The 22,139-nt window shown below is 36.1% G+C and overlaps 1 protein-coding gene across 17 annotated transcripts in view; it reads left to right on the forward strand.

The window, feature by feature from the left end:
- LOC311080248 (A-kinase anchoring protein 13) overlaps positions 1 to 22,139 on the forward strand; it is a 75,161-nt gene that overhangs the window by 35,552 nt on the left and 17,470 nt on the right. For 9 of the 17 annotated variants that reach the window (XR_014605543.1, XR_014605544.1, XM_084110055.1 and 6 more), the window contains 16 exons: positions 5,038 to 5,101; positions 7,595 to 7,716; positions 9,784 to 10,055; positions 11,097 to 11,144; positions 11,752 to 11,811; positions 13,152 to 13,338; positions 14,065 to 14,167; positions 15,295 to 15,337; positions 15,429 to 15,537; positions 17,541 to 17,703; positions 19,011 to 19,078; positions 19,197 to 19,248; positions 19,330 to 19,474; positions 19,937 to 20,085; positions 20,430 to 20,576; positions 21,262 to 21,509. Coding sequence is in view for 14 of the 17 variants with exons in the window: in XM_084110055.1 (XP_083966181.1) it covers positions 5,038 to 5,101; positions 7,595 to 7,716; positions 9,784 to 10,055; positions 11,097 to 11,144; positions 11,752 to 11,811; positions 13,152 to 13,338; positions 14,065 to 14,167; positions 15,295 to 15,337; positions 15,429 to 15,537; positions 17,541 to 17,703; positions 19,011 to 19,078; positions 19,197 to 19,248; positions 19,330 to 19,474; positions 19,937 to 20,085; positions 20,430 to 20,576; positions 21,262 to 21,509 (1,980 nt within the window). In the remaining 3 variants the exon portion in view is untranslated. The remainder of the gene's footprint in view (positions 1 to 5,037; positions 5,102 to 7,594; positions 7,717 to 9,783; positions 10,056 to 11,096; positions 11,145 to 11,751; positions 11,812 to 13,151; positions 13,339 to 14,064; positions 14,168 to 15,294; positions 15,338 to 15,428; positions 15,538 to 17,540; positions 17,704 to 19,010; positions 19,079 to 19,196; positions 19,249 to 19,329; positions 19,475 to 19,936; positions 20,086 to 20,429; positions 20,577 to 21,261; positions 21,510 to 22,139) is intronic. The other 8 variants (XR_014605545.1, XM_084110049.1, XM_084110048.1 and 5 more) reach the window with 6 other exon arrangements.

Raw genomic sequence — 22,139 nt, forward strand, 5'->3', positions numbered from 1 at the left:
GATATGTGCAGTGTATTCAGAGCATCATATAATATATAATATTGACATGCAGCTAATAATGCAGTTTTCTATTTGATGTTACAATGTGCTTTTTCTCCTTTATCAGATTGGAGAAAGAGGAAATGCCTCAAACCTGCATTGCCTGCATGAGCTTCACAACTCGATGTGTCAGGAGTTTGTGTGCTAACTGCTGCACTATAGCTCTACGTTTACCTTTTGTCGTTATTTATGGATTCAAGCTCATTTTTCAGAAAGTGCATTTTGAACTGAGTAAAGTGAAATTAATGGCAACTTGATGAATGCACCTCCATTTACTCTTAAATATAAATGTTTCAATAGGGGGTTGTCGCAGTGATTCTATAGATTTCAGAAACTTTTGAGTGATTTGTTTTATAAAGAACCGTGTGTGCGTGCGTGTGTGAAGAATGCGCTTTTTTTTTTTTTTTCACTGTTAACAACCCTTTGTGGAATGGAAAGGTTCCATGTGTTACCCTTCCACATGGGTCCTACTTGCCCCGGTCTGTGCGGTCCTCGAACCCTGTGACGTGAACCCTGTGAACCCTCTCTCTGACGTGAGAGTCAGGCGCTCTAATAAGGAGGCTAAAGACTGCAGCCCCTAGCGTCTGTCGCTAGAGTGCCTGTTGAGATCAGAGGATTGAGGTTTACTCGCACAGCAACTACTAGCTGGCCTCCGTTACACTCATCCCCCTAAACCTCACTCCCATCCGGGTCACGGCACCAATGTAACCCCTCTACCCGGGTCCTACTCGCCCCGCTCTGTGCGGGCCTTGAACTCAGGTCTCCGGTGTGAGAGTCAGGCGCTTTAACAAGGAGGCTAAAGACTGCAGCCCGTAGCATCTGCCGCTAGAGCGCCTATTGAGATCAGAGGAGTGAGGTTTACTCGCACAGCGACTACTAGATGGCCTCCGTTACACATGGATGTTAAAGGTTCTTCATTAAACCTTTAATGCGAATAAAGAACATTTATTTTTTAAGGGTGTAAGCATATACTATTGCATGTTGAATGAAGTCCCTCTTTATCTTATGTATTTGAGTTCTTTTGTGTACATATAGCTTTGTGGCAGTAAGAGATGCAGTGAGATTCACAAGGAGTCTGAAAACTGCCAGTATGCTCCACATGGTCCATCTGGGATTAAATTAACAAACAGAAAAAATGGTGACAGACTTCATGTAGAAGAACTGCGTCTATATATATATATATATATATATATATATATATATATATATATATATATATATATATATATAATATATATATATATATATATATATATACATATACATATACATATACATATACAGTGTATGTATGTTATTAATTTATTAACTTTTTATTATTATTATTATTATTATTATTATTTTATTTTTTCTTTTATTTTTCCTCAGCAAAGATGTAACTATTAAATTGATTAACAGTAAATACATTTATAATGTTACAAAAGTTTTCTATTCCAAATAAATACTGTTTTTTAAACATTCTATTCATCAAAGAATCCAGAAATATATATCATGGTTTTCACAAAAATATTAAGAAATTATTCTTGAACAGAAAATCAGTATATTAATGATTTCTGAAGGATCATGTGACACTGAAAATTGGAGTAATGATGCTGAAAATTACATTACATTTTAAAACATTAGAATAGAAAACTACTTCTTTCAAAAACATTAAAAATCTTACCAGCCCCAAACTTTTTGATGGTAGTGTATGATAAATGGCTGTAATTGTTTTGTGCATAATACTTTTTTTTTTCTCTCAAATAATCTCACAGTCCACATTTTATTTCTCTACAGGCTGTCTTTTTACCCCTGGACATCTGATTTTAGTGGGAGCAAATCTTAAAAATAAAATCCCAAAAGGATAAATGTATCCAACGAAAGCATCTCGTACACTTTACAATTACACAAACCCTCAATTTACCAGGTCACAAACTGACAACTGTAGATCTCATTTATAGTTTGACCGCTGACACCTACGCCTAAAAAGCTCTTTTTCATTTATAATCTTTTTTACATCAGAGTATTTGTTTTTCAGCGACAGTGGATGTGAGATACCATCACACTATGATGGGAACTGCTACAAATAACCCAAAGAGTGTGTGCTTGTGCTTTGTGGCCTGTCTGTAGGCAGGGTCTGTGCTCGGGACAACAGACAGCAGTGTTCTCCTTCCCAGAGGCACAGAGTCGATAGTCAGAGCCCTGGCATGGACGTGCTCATCAATGGAGTGTTGTGCATTGTTAATTGCTTTAAAACTGTGCATAGCTACTTGCTTTTTGACAAGCTCAAAGGGTGTGAACATAATTATTCCCTGGCCAGGATGGAAATGTGAGCTGCTCCTGGGTCAAATCAGAAGCGATTTCTCTCGTTCGTCCTTTTTCTTCACGTTTTTCTCCTGTAATCCCTCCCTCTTGGTATCCTTTGCTGACCATCTTTCTCCCCCGTCCCATCTTGAATCACCTGTGTGACCCTGTAGCTGGATTATAACAAAGGCGAAAGAGCCTTTCACTGTGCTTTCCAGCCGAGTGAATAACCATCAGCTGTGCAGGTCGCTTTAATACAGGCTTTCTATTGTGGGAGCTTTGTACAGGTTGCTGTTCAGTACCAGTACTGCCCGTAACATGAGATCTGTGTAAACATTTCCAATAGACTGTATGTATTCACCCTTTCAGTGCCTCAGATCAAAAGCTGACATATAGTAGGCAATCATGCATGGCAGTGTTTGGACCTCTTAATACAGACTGAAACTGGTCTTTGAAAAAGGAAGTATAGTATACTAGATACACAAGAAATGCTAATGCTCCATGACTTTAAAGGACAAATCCAGTGAAATATGAACCTAGGGGTAATTAACACATGGTTACCGAGTCGATCGTTCCCTGCGATGCGTTTTCATGAAAATCGAATGTATAGAGTTTTATCTTTAAAAACAGATTAGCTGATAACACTAGTATATGGGGCACAGAGTAAGTAAAAGTAAATCGCTAGTTAATACCACTAACAAGGCTCAAAATAGCCTCACACTAACACGATAGCATAATGAGGGTCCCTACATGCAAACCGAAGCATTGAGAACTTTGTAATTGTACAGACAGTTTAATAAGAAGAGACTTTATAAAGACAGTACATTACGCGTTTACATGCAGGAGCCATCTTGGAAAACAGTCTCGACTAATCGAGTCACGAACGCCGTGCAAAGTGAGCTGGTCGATAGGAATTACGCATAGTGAAATCTAACGTAGCACGGCGTTCGTGACTCGACTGTTTTTCTTTTTTGACATTTTATAAAATGTAATGTTAAAAAATAATAATACTTTAGCTGAATATTTTTGTGGAATATTCTTCGTGTGTTCAATGAATATAAAGAACAGCATTTTTATTGAAATATAAATATTTCGTAACATCTTTTAAATGTGTCCTTGCTGAATAAAAGTAAATACTGACCCCAAATGACCCCAAAATGTTGACCGGTAGCATATAATAAATAGTATTTACTACTATAATAATTGCAATAAATGGTTCTGCCTTAAACAACAGCGACATACTGAAAACTCAACAGTTCTTACTTGGTGTGTTTCGCGTACAGGCGACAACGTCGTCAAAACGACTTTCAAAAGTTTGCATTTTCAGGCACCCAAACGCCCTTGTTGCGTAAATGAATGGTCAAAACCCATAAAAAGTGTCCAGTTTTTAGTTGTACAACAGTGTTGTGTAAACAGCTCCTACTTATAGTTCACTAGCGTGTGGTTGCTGTGCAACTAGGTGTAATAACCATAGTCTGTAAAAAAATAAATAAATACAGACTACGCACTCAATCTCTTCCATTGTAGAGAAGTGAAGCAGCCAATGTCCAAATATGGTGCTGACATCTTGGAACCCCGCCCACTCTCCCTCAGAATCAGATAACAGATTGCATCAAATAACTAACTAAAACCAAACTTATTTAAAAAAGAACACTTGAACTTACAGAAGCATGATAAAAACTGATAAACATGATTAAAAAAAATGACAGAAACCATCTTTGAAAAAAAAAATTTGACTTGTAACTTCAATTTGATTAGTTTAGTTTGTCTCGCGTCCCATTAGATTACCTGGGGGCGATCGAAACGTTCTGGCTTCACTTTTCAGGACTTGAGGCACACTTGGTATTAACATATTGCACAATTCAACTAATGTGTTGCCACAGGTATGTTTATAGGCTATTATTAAAAATGAGCAACAGTCGAAGCTTTTCAAAAAAAGTGCACACCTGTGAACTTCATATAACTATGGCAGTTTTTCAGCCTATAGTTAGCCTACATGCTAATGTTTTCTCTTTTAGCTCCATATGTTCATAAACATGCTTTTGCTGGTAACTAAGGGCAAAAAGTGTAAAACTACGATGTAGTTTTCAACACATTTATACTGATACTTACAAGACTAGTCATTTTTTTTAAACATATTTTATTAAATGTAACTATGGATTAAGACAGGGAATTCACTGTAGCGCACAACTTCTCTTCACACACAAACATAGCTTATCATATTTAAGCTGAATCTGTTTTATATGCTGGTTTTACCTTTGCAGCCTTTGTTTCTAATATGTAATTGGATTGAATCCAGTCAGCAGTGTAGTTTGTTTGGATGTCTGGCTTGTGGGGACCATCTCATCATTGGATCCTGATTGCTGAAGCCTCCGTTGTCCCTCAGGGCTGGTGTGAGGTGGTGTGTGGTCTATGATGAGTGAGATGCAGCTGTTATGGGCTCCACAAACCGCAGACTGAGCTCAAACTTCATGTATGCTGCAGTCTCTGAGCATATGTGAGCGAAGCTGCTGCTTCTGTTTCCCTGTTGCCTATGCTTTTGTTAGCAACCCTCATTTTCACTGACCGTTTCAGCAATTAGAAAAAAACTGAACAAATTCAAGTTGTATTGTCATGCATCTGATGTTTATTATTATTTTTTTCAGTATGTCAAGCAATTCTTTCCAGTTAGACAGTCACATGCATAAAACCATATCTTCCTCTTTCTGTCTCCAGATCCACAGAGACAAAGACGCATTGTGTTCCAGTGTTTCTCAGAAGAGACACAGCCTGTCCACAGGTAAGATCACACATCCCTGCTATCATATTGTGACGTTAATCAATGCTATTATTTACCTAGTAGGGTCTTATTAAAAAAACAGTTTTTGCTGCTTAATAATGTGGAAATCATAATTTTTTTAAAATAAAATTATTATAATATTACTTATTATTTATATTATTTATAATAAGAAGCAAATGTTTCAGCAAATCAGTCTATTAGAATTATTTCCATTTACCATCATAGGAATTAGTTAACTACATTAATTACATTTTAAAGCATAAAACTTAACTTAAATTGTAATAATTTTTGATTGAATAAATGCAGCCTTGGTGAGCATAAGATACTTCTTTCAAAAACATTAAAAAGTCTTAATAATTCAAAACCTTTGAACAGTAATGTATGTTTTTTAATGTCTACTTTTATGATCTTAAACTGTTCCTGGGAATGTTTATGCTTTCTTATGCTTATGAAGTAAGCTTAGCAACATGTTAACAATTTTCTATTTGAATCATTCGTGAGTCACATTGCTCATGCACTTCATGTGATGAGCTGTATTTAATGTGGCATGTGTGCTCACTTATGAGGGTCCATGACTGTCGGGATGCTGTCTGTTAGACAGGATAGTCAAGCTGTAAAGTTAGTCATAGTTTCTTGTAGCAAAAACATTTCCACCCTCTCTCTGACCCTTAGAATTGAACAGGTTGTTTTGACTTTTGTCCCTTTGAGGCTTCTGTACAATATGTATGGTTTGCTAGTTTCTCAGGAAGGCGGGAACTTTGCGATGTGAAGTTGCGTTGTTGGAGTGTGTCTACAGAGATTGAACTCTGTTAGTTCTCAAATGAAGCATGGAACAGAAGATAGTATGCTTGATGCTTGTATAGAGGAGCATGATGACTTTATCTTTACTTGTACCTTCAGTGTATTCAGCTTCAATACACAAGCAGTGGCTGATATAAAAAAAAAACATACATTAAAACCACAAACATATGATGCAGTGCTGAAAAGAGAGATCTCCTGTTTAATGAAAAGTGTGTTTCAACCATACAGAATGATTTGTTTGTACTGTGAATATGTAGTGACCTATAGCTTTCTTTTTCCCAGTTAGACTCCCCTGAATGGATTGTCTTAAACACACAACTTAGTTGGAATCACTGCGATTGTTATAAGTGCAGGAAGCAGGATTATATTCATTGATCACTTCCTTGTAAGCATGACACCTTTTTACAACATTTAACAGCGTTGCAGTTTCATCACAGTAAAATGCTTTGAAAACCATGCTGAAATAAAGTTAGGTTTTATTTTACATTTTATGTAACCCTTAAACTGTGTTGAAAACCCTGTAACGCCTTCAAAAATGACCGGCCTTTTAAAAATTGCTTGTAAATCGCTCGTTATGCTATAATTTCACCGAATATTGGAGTCAATCTTTTTGTCGACTTGTTTTCTTTCAATTAGCACAGGTTTTGTATCTGTTTGGAACTGATTGATCGTAGGTCTCATTGATCTGAGCCTATGCACCTCAGTTTTTCAGTGATTTATTTATTTATTTGTGGATAATTTTGCCACATTTGACAAAATATGGAAACCATTTACATGGTTTTCACTCTAGTGTGCTTTAATGTTTAACCAGGAAGTTTGTTTTGAAATGCTTTTATCTTGTACAAAATGTACAAAATGTACAAAACACTTAATAACAATGTTAAGAAGCAAACACAGAGCCCCAGTGTTTTCAATTTCCAGGTACTGGGACAGGTTTTTTTTTTTACTTCTAAAAATGACACATCACCTTCATCAAATGAATCATGTCAAGAACATTCATACAATATTTTTGTCATTGAAACGAAACTGATATATAGATACTAAATTCTGCCGTTCTTCTCAGAGGCCTGTTGTGGCCTGCGTTTATATTCTCAGTTGTTTGTAATGATGTTTGCTTTTACTACAGCATTGGTTCATTAAGAGCACACACACACACACACATTGAGAATGGGCAGCTGTAGTGGTTTTAGCGAGACCCCTCCTTCACTTCCCAAGACATGGAGCCACCTGTGGGCAGTTAGACAGCTGACAAAGCTCACACTCTTGTGACAGATCTACTAGTGTTGATCCCAGATCCTGTTCACTTACACTAAGCGTATATAGAGAATGTGTTGCACTTAAAAAAACCCAGTAGAAAGTGAAAGCGAGAGAGCAAAGGAAACAGGCGGTATTTTTTTCTAGGTGATGGAATCTGTTGAGGTTTGTCATGATGGTTTCCTCTCCCACGTGATATGGTTTTATCCACGCTATGATACAATTTTGAAGCATCTGTCAGTACCGCACCAGGTTTGTCAGACTTTGCTGTAGTGAATACATGTGAATGTTGTACAAAGATCTGTTCTGAAGGGGAAATCGCACGTTTTGTTTAAAAATTGGGCTTGAGTAAGATAACTTATTTAGAGACTTTTAGGACGCAGTTTTAAATTGGTCTGCCATTGTGTAAATGTGTGTTTATGTGTGTGTTTGTTGCAGAGAGTTCACAGTATCCAGAGTTTCACACTTGCAATTCAGAAACAGTCACATTTCGAGACTCAGGCAGCGATACAGATGGATTTCTCAGTCCTGACACTGGAGAGGACAATGTCTTCAGAAAGGTAAGAGAAAGAAAAAACAGACTACATTTTCTGAAGAAAGTATGAGTGTTTTTTTGCCACATTTTGTGGTTGCTCTGAGTGGTTCCTTGGGCATTTGTGGATGGTTGGTCACTGGCCAAGTGTTAGATTTTTTTTTTTTGTCTCTAGATATGGCTTGGCTATCTCCCATATATATATATATATATATATATATATATATATATATATATAGTTAGTTATTTAATTAGTAAGTTATTTTTAATTTATCATTTTTATAACTTTATAGTATATTTTATAATTTATTTTTATTATGTATATTTTTTATTAATTTATTATTTATTTATTTTGAATTTTTTTCAATGTTGTCATCCAGCTGGCAAAATTATTAAGCCTGCTCAAGGGTTAATTCATGTCTGTAGTACAACATGCTGGATGCAAGTTTATTAATGAGGGTTAAGAGCTTTAAAAAATCTTTAAGCGAAGTATGAGGAATCATAAAAGTGATGCCTTAGCACAGTTATTTTCAAACATTTGAGCACTGGTAGATTAAATATAAAACAATGGCTGTCAATAGGATGAAATAATTGTGATTAATGTCATGGTTTTTCACCTGCGCTATGATACATGTAAATGATACGCATCATTTTATCTCAGAATTGGCCATTTTATCTGATCATGTGACTACAGTTCTGTTTTTTTACATTTTTATTTTAGGACACCTAAATGTTAAAATCCACCGGAGGTTTTTTTTTTTTTCCACGTGGTTATAAGTTCTCTAGAACCCTTTTAAACCTCATACACACACGCTTATAAACCACCCCCTCTGCTTCCTTGCACACATGCTCAATAGAAGCTGTTTCAGTGGCACATGAATAGAGGGCTTTCATCCCCCAACCAGAGCACCAACAAAAACCTCAATGTGTGTCAAAAGCTCAAATCCTCTTCACCTTGTCTCACGCCACCAGTGCTCGGCACAATACACTCATCAAAACCTCATACCAAGAAACCTCACGACTGTTTCAAGTTTGTGAGTGAGTGATTGAGTGAGTGAGTCAGTCTTAGAGATGCATGCAAGTCTGAGATGAACTAACTCTTACAGTTCAGACATGTTTACAGTGGAGTGTAAGTAGGAGTCAAATAAGATAATTGATTATTAGATTAAATTTGAGGGAAAAAAACTCTAAAAACAATAAAAAATGCAAATACTATGATAATGTCATTTCTCTATTAAATGTTGAATGATGAACACTTTTCTCAGTGCAAGCTTTTTAAACTTTAGTCTTTAGTCTATTTCTAAAGTATTACATTTCATATGTAATTTAAAATGTAATCAACAATAGACATGAAGTGAAGTGTGTTATTGTTCGATGTTTAAATACTTTCTTCTAATTAGCCCATGGATGTTCACCTAAAATTAATTTAATTTAATTTAATTTAATAATTTTAATTTAATAATTTGAGCGTCCTGACTGGCTCAACCAATGGCGTGAGCTTGAGGGCGGGACTTTCTGTTTGACCAACCAATGACAATTAAGGGCATTGTTTGGGGTGAAACCTGCTTGTTATTTTTGCAAATCTGTTCAATGTCATGAGGTCAGGATCAGTGTTGTTATTGATAACTAAAACTATTAAAATTTTCAATAAAGCTGAAATAAATATAAATATTAGATGAAAAATGTTGATTTTTTGAAATGTTGCCATGGAAACTAACTGAAGTGTATAAAAAAACGTATCAATAGTATATAAATAATACTAAAATAACACTGGCCAATATAGAATGTTTAAAGAAAATTAACACAATGCTACTTTGCAAACACTATATCTACAAAAACAGAAGATAAAAACTTTTAGAATTTTGTTTTCCCCATCACAATTTTTTTTTTTTTTTTTTTTTAATTATATACTTGGTCAAATATCTTTTTAATAGCATTTTTGGCAGCATTTATGTTCGAGTTCTTTAAGTTGAACCATTTTTCTTTTGCACACTTTCCATTTATCATTGATAAGATATAGCCAATCTTTGTTGTGCTGAATAATGTTTCATCTGTCTGTCGGTTAATTAGAATTTGACTAATGTTTCTTGCTCAGGGTCAGGAGGCAGTAGGTGGAGGTGACAGCACGAGCGAGGTGTCCGTCTCCTGCTCCTCCACAGACGACACAGCCAGCGTGGGCCATCCCAGCTCCTCGGCCGAGAGCTCTGAGGAGGTACGGCAAGAAGAGGAGGCCAAAGACAGGCTAACCGAGGTGCCGCTCCCCGCCTCTCTCTTCCGCTCCACCGTGCGCTCGCTCTCTCCGTTCCGCAGACACAGCTGGGGTCCTGGGAAGAACCAGGGAGGAGAAGAAGAAATGAACCAGCGCAGGTACGTGCTCACACTGAAGTGAAGCTTGCTCTTAGGACCAGTGTTTTTCTGCTTTGTGAAAAAGTGCTTCTCAGTAGTAATAAAAAAATAATCTAAATTAATATTAAATAAAGAAAAATTTGTCCAGATTTTTTTTGCATTAATGTAATGTGAATTATGGATTGGAGTCTGCTTAATTGTCATCATGATATTGCAATGTAAGAAATCTTAATGGTCCTAACATAGGCTTCTTTTTTCTAATGAAATATGATTTTTTTTCTCTGAAAATTTGCAGACAGACTAGATAGACTAGATTTCAAAAGAAATGAGTATTTTATGCTCACCAAGGCGGCATGTATATGATCAAAAATACAGTAATATTGTGAAATGTCATTACAATTTAAAATAACTGCTTTCTATTTTAATATATTTTAAAATGTATTTTATTCCTGTGATGCAAAGCTGAATTTTCAGCATCGTTACTCCAGTCTTCAGTGTCACATGATCCTTCAGAAATCATTCTAATATGCTGCTCAAGAAACATATAACATTATACATGTCTTTACTTACTGTCACGTTTGATCAGTTTAATGCATCCTTGCTGAATAAAATAATTAAAGTATATGTTGAAACGTAATATAAAAAAGGAATATGATGAAAATTTATATCAAATCACAGACACCAATTTGCTCAAAATATATTTGGGTTTTTTTAGGTTTTGAAACGCTGAATACGCTCCTACGCAGAACACACTGAATTCTAATGCATCAGCACCTCAAACAGACACACCAAAACAAGACATGCTCTGAGAATGACATCACTCACACTTCTTGATCATGTGACATCCTCAAGTCTTTGCATGCTCTAGTCATTCTCACCTCGCTCTTCCCTTTGTTACTGACTTGCATTCACTCTTTTTCTAGAAGTAATTCTCTGCTTTACTAGTTTCATTTTTACCCTTCCAAGACTCTTATTATACAGATATTTTAAGTCATAGTAGTTACTAAAGATCTCTCATATTTCCATGTCATCTCATACCTCTCATCATCTTTCCATTTCCAGTTCTGTACGAAGTACAGGAGACAACAGACCTGTCTTTTACAGAAGAAGGTATCTTGTTTTTTATTTTTATATCCAAGTATTTGAGATCTGAAATCCCTATAGAGTGCAACAGTGATTCCCATTTTTATGCTAGCAAATTACAGTACTGGGAATTTTGCAATTTAACACAGTCTTTGGTATTTATTAAAAAAATGTATGTGATGAAGATGAATATAATTTTTACCTCTGGAACCCTCCTGTTGCACTCTAATATCACTCTTAGAAGAAAAGGTTCAGTGGGGTTCTGTATAGAACATTAGGGTTCTTGACTAATTTTTAAAGAACACTTTATGCCAAGGTTATAAGGAGGTAAGTTTTAAATGGTTGCATAATACATTCATGGTTTTATGTTCATGACAAAGTGTTTACATGCTGTTTCATTCTTAAAATTTTAAATAGTCAAAATAAAAAAAAGATTTAAAAAAACACAACTAAATTCACAAAATTAAACCCCATCTAAACCCCTTTAAGGTTCTTTATAGAACCTTTTTCTTCTAAGAGTGGAGCACAATAATCAACCCAAACAAATAGTTTACTGAAGAAATGCTTGTTTTTCTACTCTACTACCCCTCTAACTGGTTTGTTGCCCACTGGTGCCCCCTATTTTTTTGCCCAGTCTGAGCTGGTGCCCCAGTGAGCCATGTCGAGAGCTGGAAGAAATTAGAGAGCTCATCAGGTACAGAGAGTGTGTGAGCGCGTTGTGTGCAAGCTTCCTGTAAATCCAACCGAAGAGCCATCCCCTTTGACTTGCACAAAGAGCTTTTTGCATCATCATTTGCATTACCTGTTTGTCTGAGAGCAAAGTGAGGCGTGTGTTTAGGCCTTTTTATTTTTGCTACCCCGTTCAGCCTTGATACAGCTTGGATAAATGATGGCTTATAAAAGTTAGAAGCGTTGCTGCAGATGCATTTTGCTGTGTAGTCGTTGTAGGTTTTTTTTTTTTTTTTGGCGGTTGCATGATGACTGATATTGTTGTTCTCGTATCTGGCCCGAATGTCAGGTAAGAGGAAGTTTGTTATGAATTTGTTCATACTGTTGCACAAAAATGTAAAATATTATTTAATATGATCAATTTGACTACGGTAGGTTATACAATTCAAGTAATTCTTCCGTGTCATGTCATTTAGAAACCTTATTTTAAACCTTATAAGTTGATTTGAGGTTTAATATAATTGAGATCTCTATATAATTCATATATGGAAAGTCTGGAAATGTTCTAGTCACCTTTAAAACAAGACCCTCATTTATGTAATATATAGTGTGATATGTAGTTGCTCCTGTCTTCACTTCTCACAGTGTAGTTTTGATTCTTTTTCTGTTTGGCTAGTACGTTTTTATTTGTTTTGAGGTTTGAATGTCGAATGCCTGCTCGCATATATATATATATATATATATATTAGCATCCCAAAACACTTCTCATGTAGCCTCAGGTTGTGCTTTTCATTGTGCTGCTTTGAGCTTGTACTGTATGTCTATGGCGTCGCTTCTAAGATCAGACCTGGTGTCTCATACTAACAGCAGCCATTCTGTTAGTGAAATTCACTGTGTTCATATCTAGACTGTCCAGAGAGTCAGCTTTGCATAGTCCCAAAACCATCCAACTACATTTTAATACTGCACTTTTAGTTACTTTTTTATTGTCTAAAGGTTTTTGGTTTTTTTAGTACTTAAGTAGTTGCACTGAAATACATCATAATTTAATTCCAATTGTTATATTATTGTGTAATAAACAATGTCTAATCATTTTTTGAGTGTGTATACTTCTGTGTTGGGTGTAGTGTAATATGAACATCCACTTTGCATATTTTGCATCTGGTTGGTCAGTAGTACACCACACACAGACGCATGTGGACACCTTTTTGGGTGAAAAGGAAACCATGTAGACTAGACACCATAATTAATTTGATGTGAATTCAAAAGTTGTGTGGGACAGGTATTGATTTATTGATTTATTTACTTTTTTGTTGTTTTTTTTCTTGTTGAGCTGAGCTGTTAGCGATGTGTTCTTTTTTTAAGTTATAGTTTGGAGGGTCTAGCGGCAGGGATTGAGGATGGCAAGCGTTGGATACCGCAGTCTGGAGGCCCATCCAAGGATCAGGGAGGAGTGCAGGGGCAGGAAAGTGAAGAGAGGGGCTCACTCATGTCTCTTACAGAAGAAGGTCCTGAATCTGATTTGGGAGAATGCAGCAGTCCAGGTGGTCAGGTGAGATGAGAGTTGACTTCCCCAAATCATGACGTTTTGGCTAAAATAGAGAAACTATTTGAAAAGGTTACTTGAAGCGGTCCAAGCCAGTGGTTCCCAACTGATTTGGCCATTGGACCCACATTTTCCCATGGTCATGAAGCTGCGACCCAAATTTGTATTAAATTTTAACCATTTCTCAAAAATGGTTGACACACACAAGTAGGCCTACCATCCCACTTCACTTAACAGACTAATAAATTGTAAGAATATCACTAACACAAGTTAAACAATTTATATCCTACCCCCATTCATACTATAGTTTTTCATAATTCAATAAAGTAAGTTGGTATAAGCCACCACAGTCATCAAAAATATAGAAAATAGTACAATAAGTAAAATAAAGTGGTATTTTGGGTTAAGGTTACAGAGACTGCAGTTACCAAGATAAATACACAATACTAGCATGGACTGTTAATAAAACATATGGAAACTGATCCTGATGAATAGAATGAACATCATACCAGCATGCAAATCCTTCCCAGCAAACACGTCTTACAAATTAGCCGCGTTTCCACTGTCGGGCCAAAAGCGGGTGTGCTAGTGCGTGCCAGGGCCAGTAGCGTTTCCACTGTCACTTCTGGGGCTTGATCAAGCCTAACAATCCTCTTAATCCTCTTAATCAAGTCACTTTTCTTTAAAACATGACTTTAAAACAGCACTGAGCATCTAAGTTTGCAATTTCAGAAATCAAGGAAGTATCATCAGTTCAGACACAGCGGTCAATCGGTGACTCTCCCCCTCAAGAAATCAGTCTCTATGCTTTCCATCAGCCAACGGGACATAGATGGTGAGTTAAGCTGCTTGATTTCCATCTCTTCTTTCAGTTTCTGGCTGCTATAGATTGATTATGAAACATCTTTTGCTTTCAGAATACCAGATATTTCTAATTAATTCCTTGTTTGAGAGGTTGTGCACGTGCAGGTTGTACCAGTATAATGTAGTTTGTTTTCTTCATCTGGTTTGTGTTAGTTGTCCTCCACCCAGTTCTCAGGCCCCTAAATCATCTGGTTTAATATGTACTTGCTCTGACTTTTCAATCCCCAATGCAACCGCCCAGCGATAGGAAGAACTCGGCGAAAGAGACGGATCTCTTTTACCTTCAACCTCTCACCGATCCTCCCCAAATCTAAAACTGTCTTTACTTTCACCTCTTCATCTAGTGATGAGGAGGACTCCATAAGTAAGTTGCAGTAGGAGCTGGATAATGGCATCTTCAGCATAGTAACCCTTAGTGTTTTGTCCATAGATGATGTCCTGTGACAGTAGATGATCCAAAATATGCTAGCCACCTTTGAACCCTGACCCTAATATAGAGTAGAGACCTCTATTATTGCGATATCTTTATGATGATATAAAATTAGGGAACATTGTGTATATGTACTTTGCATCTAGATCATGTATTTTCATTCATACAGAATGGCATCATTCATATTTTTAGCTATATATCGCCCAGCCCTAATGGTACTTATGTCCTTTTTGGAGTTTGAAAGTTGCTGGTCACTAATTTTCATTTTTAGGTGAATTAACCCTGTAATATAGTGTTCTTTTTGCCATACATTTAGTTAAGAGAAGGTCACGTTCTGAACAGTTTTACTACTCCATTCGTCTGTGGTTACATTCATATTTATGGCTGTATGTTTTTTTGTACTTTTTTGAGATTCAGTGGCGAATACATGGAAATTTCTTACAATAATAACTAAATATGATTTCATGACGGCATTATAACTTCAAAAACTCAGTATTGATTAAAATGGTCTTGCCCATAGCATGTTAATGGCACAATGTGTCATTTTTTGTCAATTGAATATCTAGACAAATCACATACTATTTTGCATGTGGATGTAAATCAGGCTCTGTTGATGGAGGCTGTTTGTTATTAGTGATGGTAATTTGACTCCATCATTGTACTTGTAGGTATGACATCATTCACCAGGAACTCCAGTTCAATGGGATACAGGTACGATGCCCATGCATATCTCAATTCATTTTGACATTTCTGGAAACACTCATATAATGCATGTCTTTACAGTATATCTTGCTTTTTTTAGCATTACAGAGGAGGAACCTGGACCTTTAAGAGGAGATTTTGAAAAAAATACCACCAAAGTGAGCCGGACTTTCAGCTATCTAAAGAACAAAATGTACAAGAAAGCGAGAGTAAGTCAACATTTTTGTTCGTCATTTTTTCACCAAGTAATTTCCTGCCCACCAAGAGTGTATTTGTAGATGAGCTCATCTGTTTCATTCATACTGTGAATTATCACCCTGTCAATTAAATGCAAGACAGGAATTTACCCTTGTACTGAAATGAATGGAGAAGTAGTTTGTGTGAGGGGTTGGAAGAGACGTTCTGAGCACTAGAGGAAATATGACGGTAAGAAGAGGCACGATAATGTTTCATTCTTTACAGTTAGCTCAGCATTTTACCCATTTAAAGGACCAGTACTTTATTTAAAACTACAGAGACCTAAAGTAGGGTTCCCAGGAAACCTGGAAATAAACAGTTTGGTTGCACTTTATTTTAAGGTGATTTAGTTACATAGTACATACTCAAATAAGTACTAATTAATTGCATGTACTATAGAGTTACGGTTAAGGTTAGGGTTACTTGTAATTATGCATAATTTACTGTTATTACTATAGTAAATATATATCGTAACATGTAACTACGTCACCTTAAAATAAAGTGTTACCAACAGTTTTAGCAATTTAGCAACTAAATACTGACATTTCTTTGCTGATGCCACTTTGATATGATGCAATGAAATTCATATAATTCATTTTAATTTTCATTTTAATGCAATGAAATTCATATAATTTTTGTGGCTTAAATAAACTTTAGGGCTTCTGTACATACATTCTTTCTGAATTGGCCTCATTTTGAACTTCCTGAAAGTCAGTCAAGACTCTAATTTCAAGATTTTATGGACCTAGTTACCATTAACTAACCATTAAAATGAATCAAGCTTCCACACACTGGGAACTTTGTAGTTAATTATACTTTAAACGTTAAATCTACAGTCTGAAACTTTTGCAGAGCTACTGATTAACTATAAAAGTTTTCAGATGGGTGTTTTTACACCAAAATGTTCAGATTTCATCAGCACTTTGCTGTTCTGACACCAGCAACGACAGTGCAATAAAAAGAGGAAGTAAGAGTCACAGCACCCTCCCAGCTTGAGCTGGATCACTTCCTCCTGAATCTGAGGTGATGCTAAACTTTTTGTGTCGGTCGAGTGTCTTGCAAAGGCTCTCCCTCCCACAGTAATGTTATATAGAAAGTTTTGCGAGGTTCAAGGCCGCTATCAGAAGATAAAGAGCTTGAAGGGAGAAGAGGTAGGCCGAATCTCAGTCACTGTCTCGTTTAAGGAAAGTGATGTTTTGCCCCTGGGGTGTGTTCACTTTTTGTTCTGGTTTGTCTTGTGCTTCTTTTTCTCTTCTCACTTCTTGATGTTCACTGTATATGAATTTGTTAACTCCTTAGTTGCTTAACAATGGAATCCAATGACTTGCTCATTGTTTAGTTGTCATATTGATTGTCTTTTAGTGCATTTCATCCACAACTGGCACTTATGGTGATTTGATTTATGGTGATTCAACTATACATAATTGAATATTTCATGTTTAGAATAAGCCTGATAATGTTTGTTATGTTAGTTTTTGTTACCAAAAAAACGGTTGCTGTTTCTAAACAGTTGCTTAAATTGAGGCCTATATTTACAAGTAGGAAGCTGAACTTTGTTACAGGAGAACTTGACAACAATTTAGAGGATGTTTGTGCACAACTGTCTGAATCACAGTGATAATGTCCTCAGTTTGAAATGGCATTTTTCATGGGGACAATAGGGCTGCCCACTAAGGTCCTCTTTTTGATTAGCATACTCATTAGCTCTGAATCCTGTAGCACTCATCCATACAAATTTCGCCCCATAGTCCCATCATTTTAATATTGGCAAACAAGCACCTTGTTTTGTTCGCGCAAGGAATTTGAAGACAGGGTGGCATACTAAATTACTTTGCAGAAATGCCATTAAAGAAAATGATGAGCAATTTAAGTTAATGGGTTTAAACTGAAGTAGCTACGACGGGCCATTACAGTGCTCTGCAAGTGTTAACAGCTGTCACCTATTGTAATATTTCTTATACCTCTTCTGGCACAGGAAAAAGACAAGGAAAAAAATCGGGAGAAAGACAGAGAGGCAAAAGAGAGAGACAAGAAATCTGTGAATGGACACCTGTTCAGCACGTCGAGTTTGCTGCATCCGGCTTTGTGCCAGCAATGCAACAAAAACCTTAACACTAAAGATACTGTCAATTGCACAAGTAAGAATCAGTTCCTCATTTACGGTTACAGGTACTACTTAACATCCATTTGATTTATTTACTCCTAATACTAGGTCTCACATGAAAAGACACTGGGTTTTTACAGAACCTCTAGTATGTGCAGGACAAATATATAATAGAAAGTATTTTTGTTCCCTTAAGTAATTTCAAAGGCTCCTAATATTGTTTTGGAAGTCTCCTACAGTAAGTTGACATGTATTTAAGGTGATGGAATATAATGGCGATAGAATAGCAAAACACTTAAAATTGAAGGGTGATTTAAAGATGTCTGAACTGTTGTGTCATGGATTTCAAAAGACTCATTGCTCAAAAATAGGAAGCACTTCTGGTAACATCATTCACTTCCTCATGGAGCGAAAGAGAAAATCGTATTCATTCAGGGAGAAAATGTTTTCTATATTGTTTTAAAATATTTTAATCTCATTCCAATTTACTGTAAATAAACTTTAAACTTCCCATTGAGTCTATTTTTCTGTCCATCTTTCTATAGCCTCATTGCCCAGCCCATTGGTAGTAATAGAAAATATAATATAAATCTATATAGAAATAATAATAAAACTATTAAAAATAATTAAAAAGTAATATGAAACAATGATATTATATATATTCAGAGTCTGTTCTTTACAAAAGATCTGCATTACTAGTGCTTGTTGGCACGTTTCTGGGATTTCATTTGTAAGCTTGGTGGAGTTTCCTGACTGGAAGGAATTCCTAACCCTAAGCCCAACTGTCTTTACCACTTTGACCATAAACCAGAATAGAAAAAACAATGACTTCCGTTTTAAGTGCATGATTAAACCCTTATGTTTGGTCATAGAGGTGAAATCTGCTAACAGAAAAGGCTGGGTTTATGCTTTGGTAACAAATAATGATGTATTCTTACAGCATCCACAATATAACATCTTTATCAAAGAATTGAAAGATTGAAAACTTAAAGGTGCAGTAAGTGATTTCTGAGAAACACTATTGATATTTGAAATCAACACAAACACAATCCTCCCTTCATTGCTCCAACTTAAACTTTAAACTTAAACAACTCTAAAATTAGACATAATACCTTGGCAACTAACTGAAATAAGTTCAAGTTAAAGTACTAAAATACTTGAAACTTAACGGAAATAAAAATAAATTAAAGCTAAATATAAATATAAAAAAAAAGATAAAAGCACAAACTTGTATATTATACCTTACACTTACAACATTCACAATATGACATCTTTATCAAAGAAGTGAATTGCAAATGAGTACTTTGCTAATGTTTTTATTTGTGATGTTTATTTTTTCAGATTGCAATGTGAGAGTTCACAAGAGCTGTAGAGAAAGCCTCCCCATGTGTCCCAAAAGCAGAATGAAGGTTTGAGTTGTTTTCATTCTAAAATGTGCCATATTCTTTCAGTTACTCGCCGAGGAAAGTGTCGGCATTGTGTTGTTAAAAACAATCTGTTCCTTCTTTTCTGTTACATAAACAACAGTTTGCAATACCAGAGTCCACCACTATGCCTGTCGTCACTCTACGAACAAAATGTGGGTTTGTAGGTTTCTCTCTTTTCATTCTATGATTTTTTTTCATGTCAGCTGATCTTAATGGTGTATTTTTGTGTGTAGCGTCCACACTGCGGGAGCGTCCCTGGTCTGCTATCTTTTCTCCAGAGGAACAGTCTGTGATTGTTCCTTCCAGACGACCCACCAGTATTATGCCCTTCCACAGCAGCAACCTCTCGAAAAGCATGTCCATCAACAATATTTCAATGTTAGTGCCTAAACACACACACCAACAAGTATTATCAATATTCAACTGAAAATGTAGTTACCGAGTATGTTCAGAATGGAATGCGACTATACTGAATACTGCACAGTATCAGTGTTGTTATTGATTACTAAAACTATCGACAAAAAATATTTCGTTCATTGAAATAAAATAAAGAAAATTGATTGAACACTTAAAAAAACTTGTGAAAATTATGTTTGCCATTGTGTGAGTAATATGCAATCATGGAATCAATAAAAAAAGTAACTATAGTCTGATTATCAGTATTTTAAAATGTAATATAATCTAATTACAAGTACTTAATTTTTGCAATCTGATTATGTAATGCAGATTACATGCGTATAATCAGTTTCTACCCAGCACTGGTAATATGGCAGTACGCCATTCTCAACGTACAACTTAACTGCTGACTCTAGCTTCTGATGCCAATGAATCTGTCTGTAGGACACTTGACCTCATCCCTCATCCCAACCTCATCCCTTCCTGCAGGTTTGACGATATACCTCTGAGAGGAATGCGATATCTGTCTCAATCCACAGACTCCCTCCACAAACCCAGTAAGGTCACAGCGTCCAATGAGTCTCTAGATGAAGGTGAACAGGCATATTTCTTCCTGTATTATACCAGATGCAATTTCCTGCACTTTCAAAAGCATCTGAAGAGGGCCTAACCTAAAATCTTTCAGGGAAAACTCACTGTCCAGCATGTTCCCTTTTCAGCATGAATTAGAAAGAATTAGTCCTTATCCTTTTAAAAACAAGTAATTAATTGTCAGAGCTGTGGCTTCATGGGAGGCCTAGTTTTGAATCTGGCCTCTTGTCCTTTTTCTTCCCCTTCTACTCAGTAATTTCCTTCATTATTCACTTTCACTAGTTTTTTTATCATTTGCACAGGTTTTCTAGTAATGTCTGAATAAACATTTTGTTGGTTTCTAAAGGAACTGAGATGGTTGACAGCCGGCTGATGGGAGAGTTTGAAGCAGATGTTAAAGAACTGGAGGCTGACTCCTGGAGCATTACTGTAGATAAGAAATGTCTGAAGCATCTCAAGAAGGACATCGTTAAGAGGCAAGACGTCATCTATGGTAAGTCTATGTTAGAATTGAATAAATTTGTATTTTCTTTACGGCCAAAAGCATTTGCTGTTCTGAGGTTTTGTTTACAAACACTGACTAAATGATTGCACATTTCGTCCAGGGAAATGTTCCTGAAGGGCAACTGGTTTTTCAGCAAGAACAGCATACAATAGATTAATAGATTAAAGATGAAACAGAAATTAATAAAAAAAAATATATAGAAAAAAAAATAAAAAATAATTTTATATATATATATATAAACGTATAAAAATGACAAAAACTCAACAAAATTACTAAAACTAAAATGAAAACTAAAAATACAAAAATAAAAACTAATTCAAAATATAGAAAAAAACTATAATAATGCATCAAAAATCACATGCAATAATTTTAGCAGCAGTGTTGTTGATCTTAGCTTCAAGCAATTACTCTTGGTTCTATTGGTTAACGATTGGTAAAAATTGACAAATAACACGATTGTTGACAATTTACAAAATTGATAAATAAATTCGTTTAGATGCTAGCTTACAATTAAAGTGAATTGTTTAGAAGTAATTGGCAACTTTTACATGGGAATCTCTTGCTGTTCAAAGAGTCGACATCTCTTCGATGTCTGGCCCAAAAGCAATAAGAATAGTAACTGCTGCTTTCCCAGATGTCTGGATCTAAACATCTCCTTCCTTTATCAATCCAGAGCTGATCCAGACGGAGATGCATCACCTGCGGACGTTACGGATCATGTCTGATGTGTACAGTAAGGGCCTGCTGACAGATCTCCAGCTGGAGGTCCAGATGGTGGAGAAGATGTTCCCCATGCTGGAGGAGCTCCTGGATCTCCACTCGTTCTTTTTCAGTGCACTGCTGGAGAGGAAGAAGGAACCCAGCCTGGATGGAACGAACGGCTTTATAATCAACAGAATAGGAGATGTGCTGGTCAACCAGGTGAGGGTGTTTGATTTTACTTAAAGTCCCCCTGTAGTCAATCATTTTATCCCTTAAAACTCATATTTGATCACCAAAATTACATATTTAAATGTTTTTTCCTTGAAAAAAAATCTTCATGCCACAAATAGCTTTAATGTAACTCTACGCCCTTGCCTCATTTAGTATTGCGGTTTTAAGAATATGCAAATTAGCCTCGCCTCGCCTCGCCTCCACTCACTCACACCAGCTCAGAGATCCACTCTTTGATGATCGTTGATGAAAACGATGCCATTATCTTCTCTGTGTAAACTACAAAAACGTGAATTTGTGAAAATAGTGTTTTCATGCGCATGCGCATTACCTCTTCAGTCTATAGGCATGCCATGAGTACTTTGATTTTGATTACTTAACAACCAAAAGGTGCTGAGTTTATTAGCGTTCCTCCTGCAAAGTGTAGATTTACTGCACCACTACTAGTGCCAGCGGAGACGCATTATTTACATATGTAGAAGAAATGCGTTTGTGCACAGGCACGTAATGTTTCTTTACAAAGTGACATCGCCAACTACTGGCCTGCCAGCATAATACAGCGTTTTTAGTCGTTTTCATTGATCCTTGTGAACGATGATCGTTTTGGCAACGTTGTCG

Source organism: Abramis brama (genome assembly GCF_963993115.1).
Source record: "Abramis brama genome assembly, chromosome: 3".
NCBI classification, from domain to species: Eukaryota; Metazoa; Chordata; class Actinopteri; order Cypriniformes; family Leuciscidae; genus Abramis; species Abramis brama.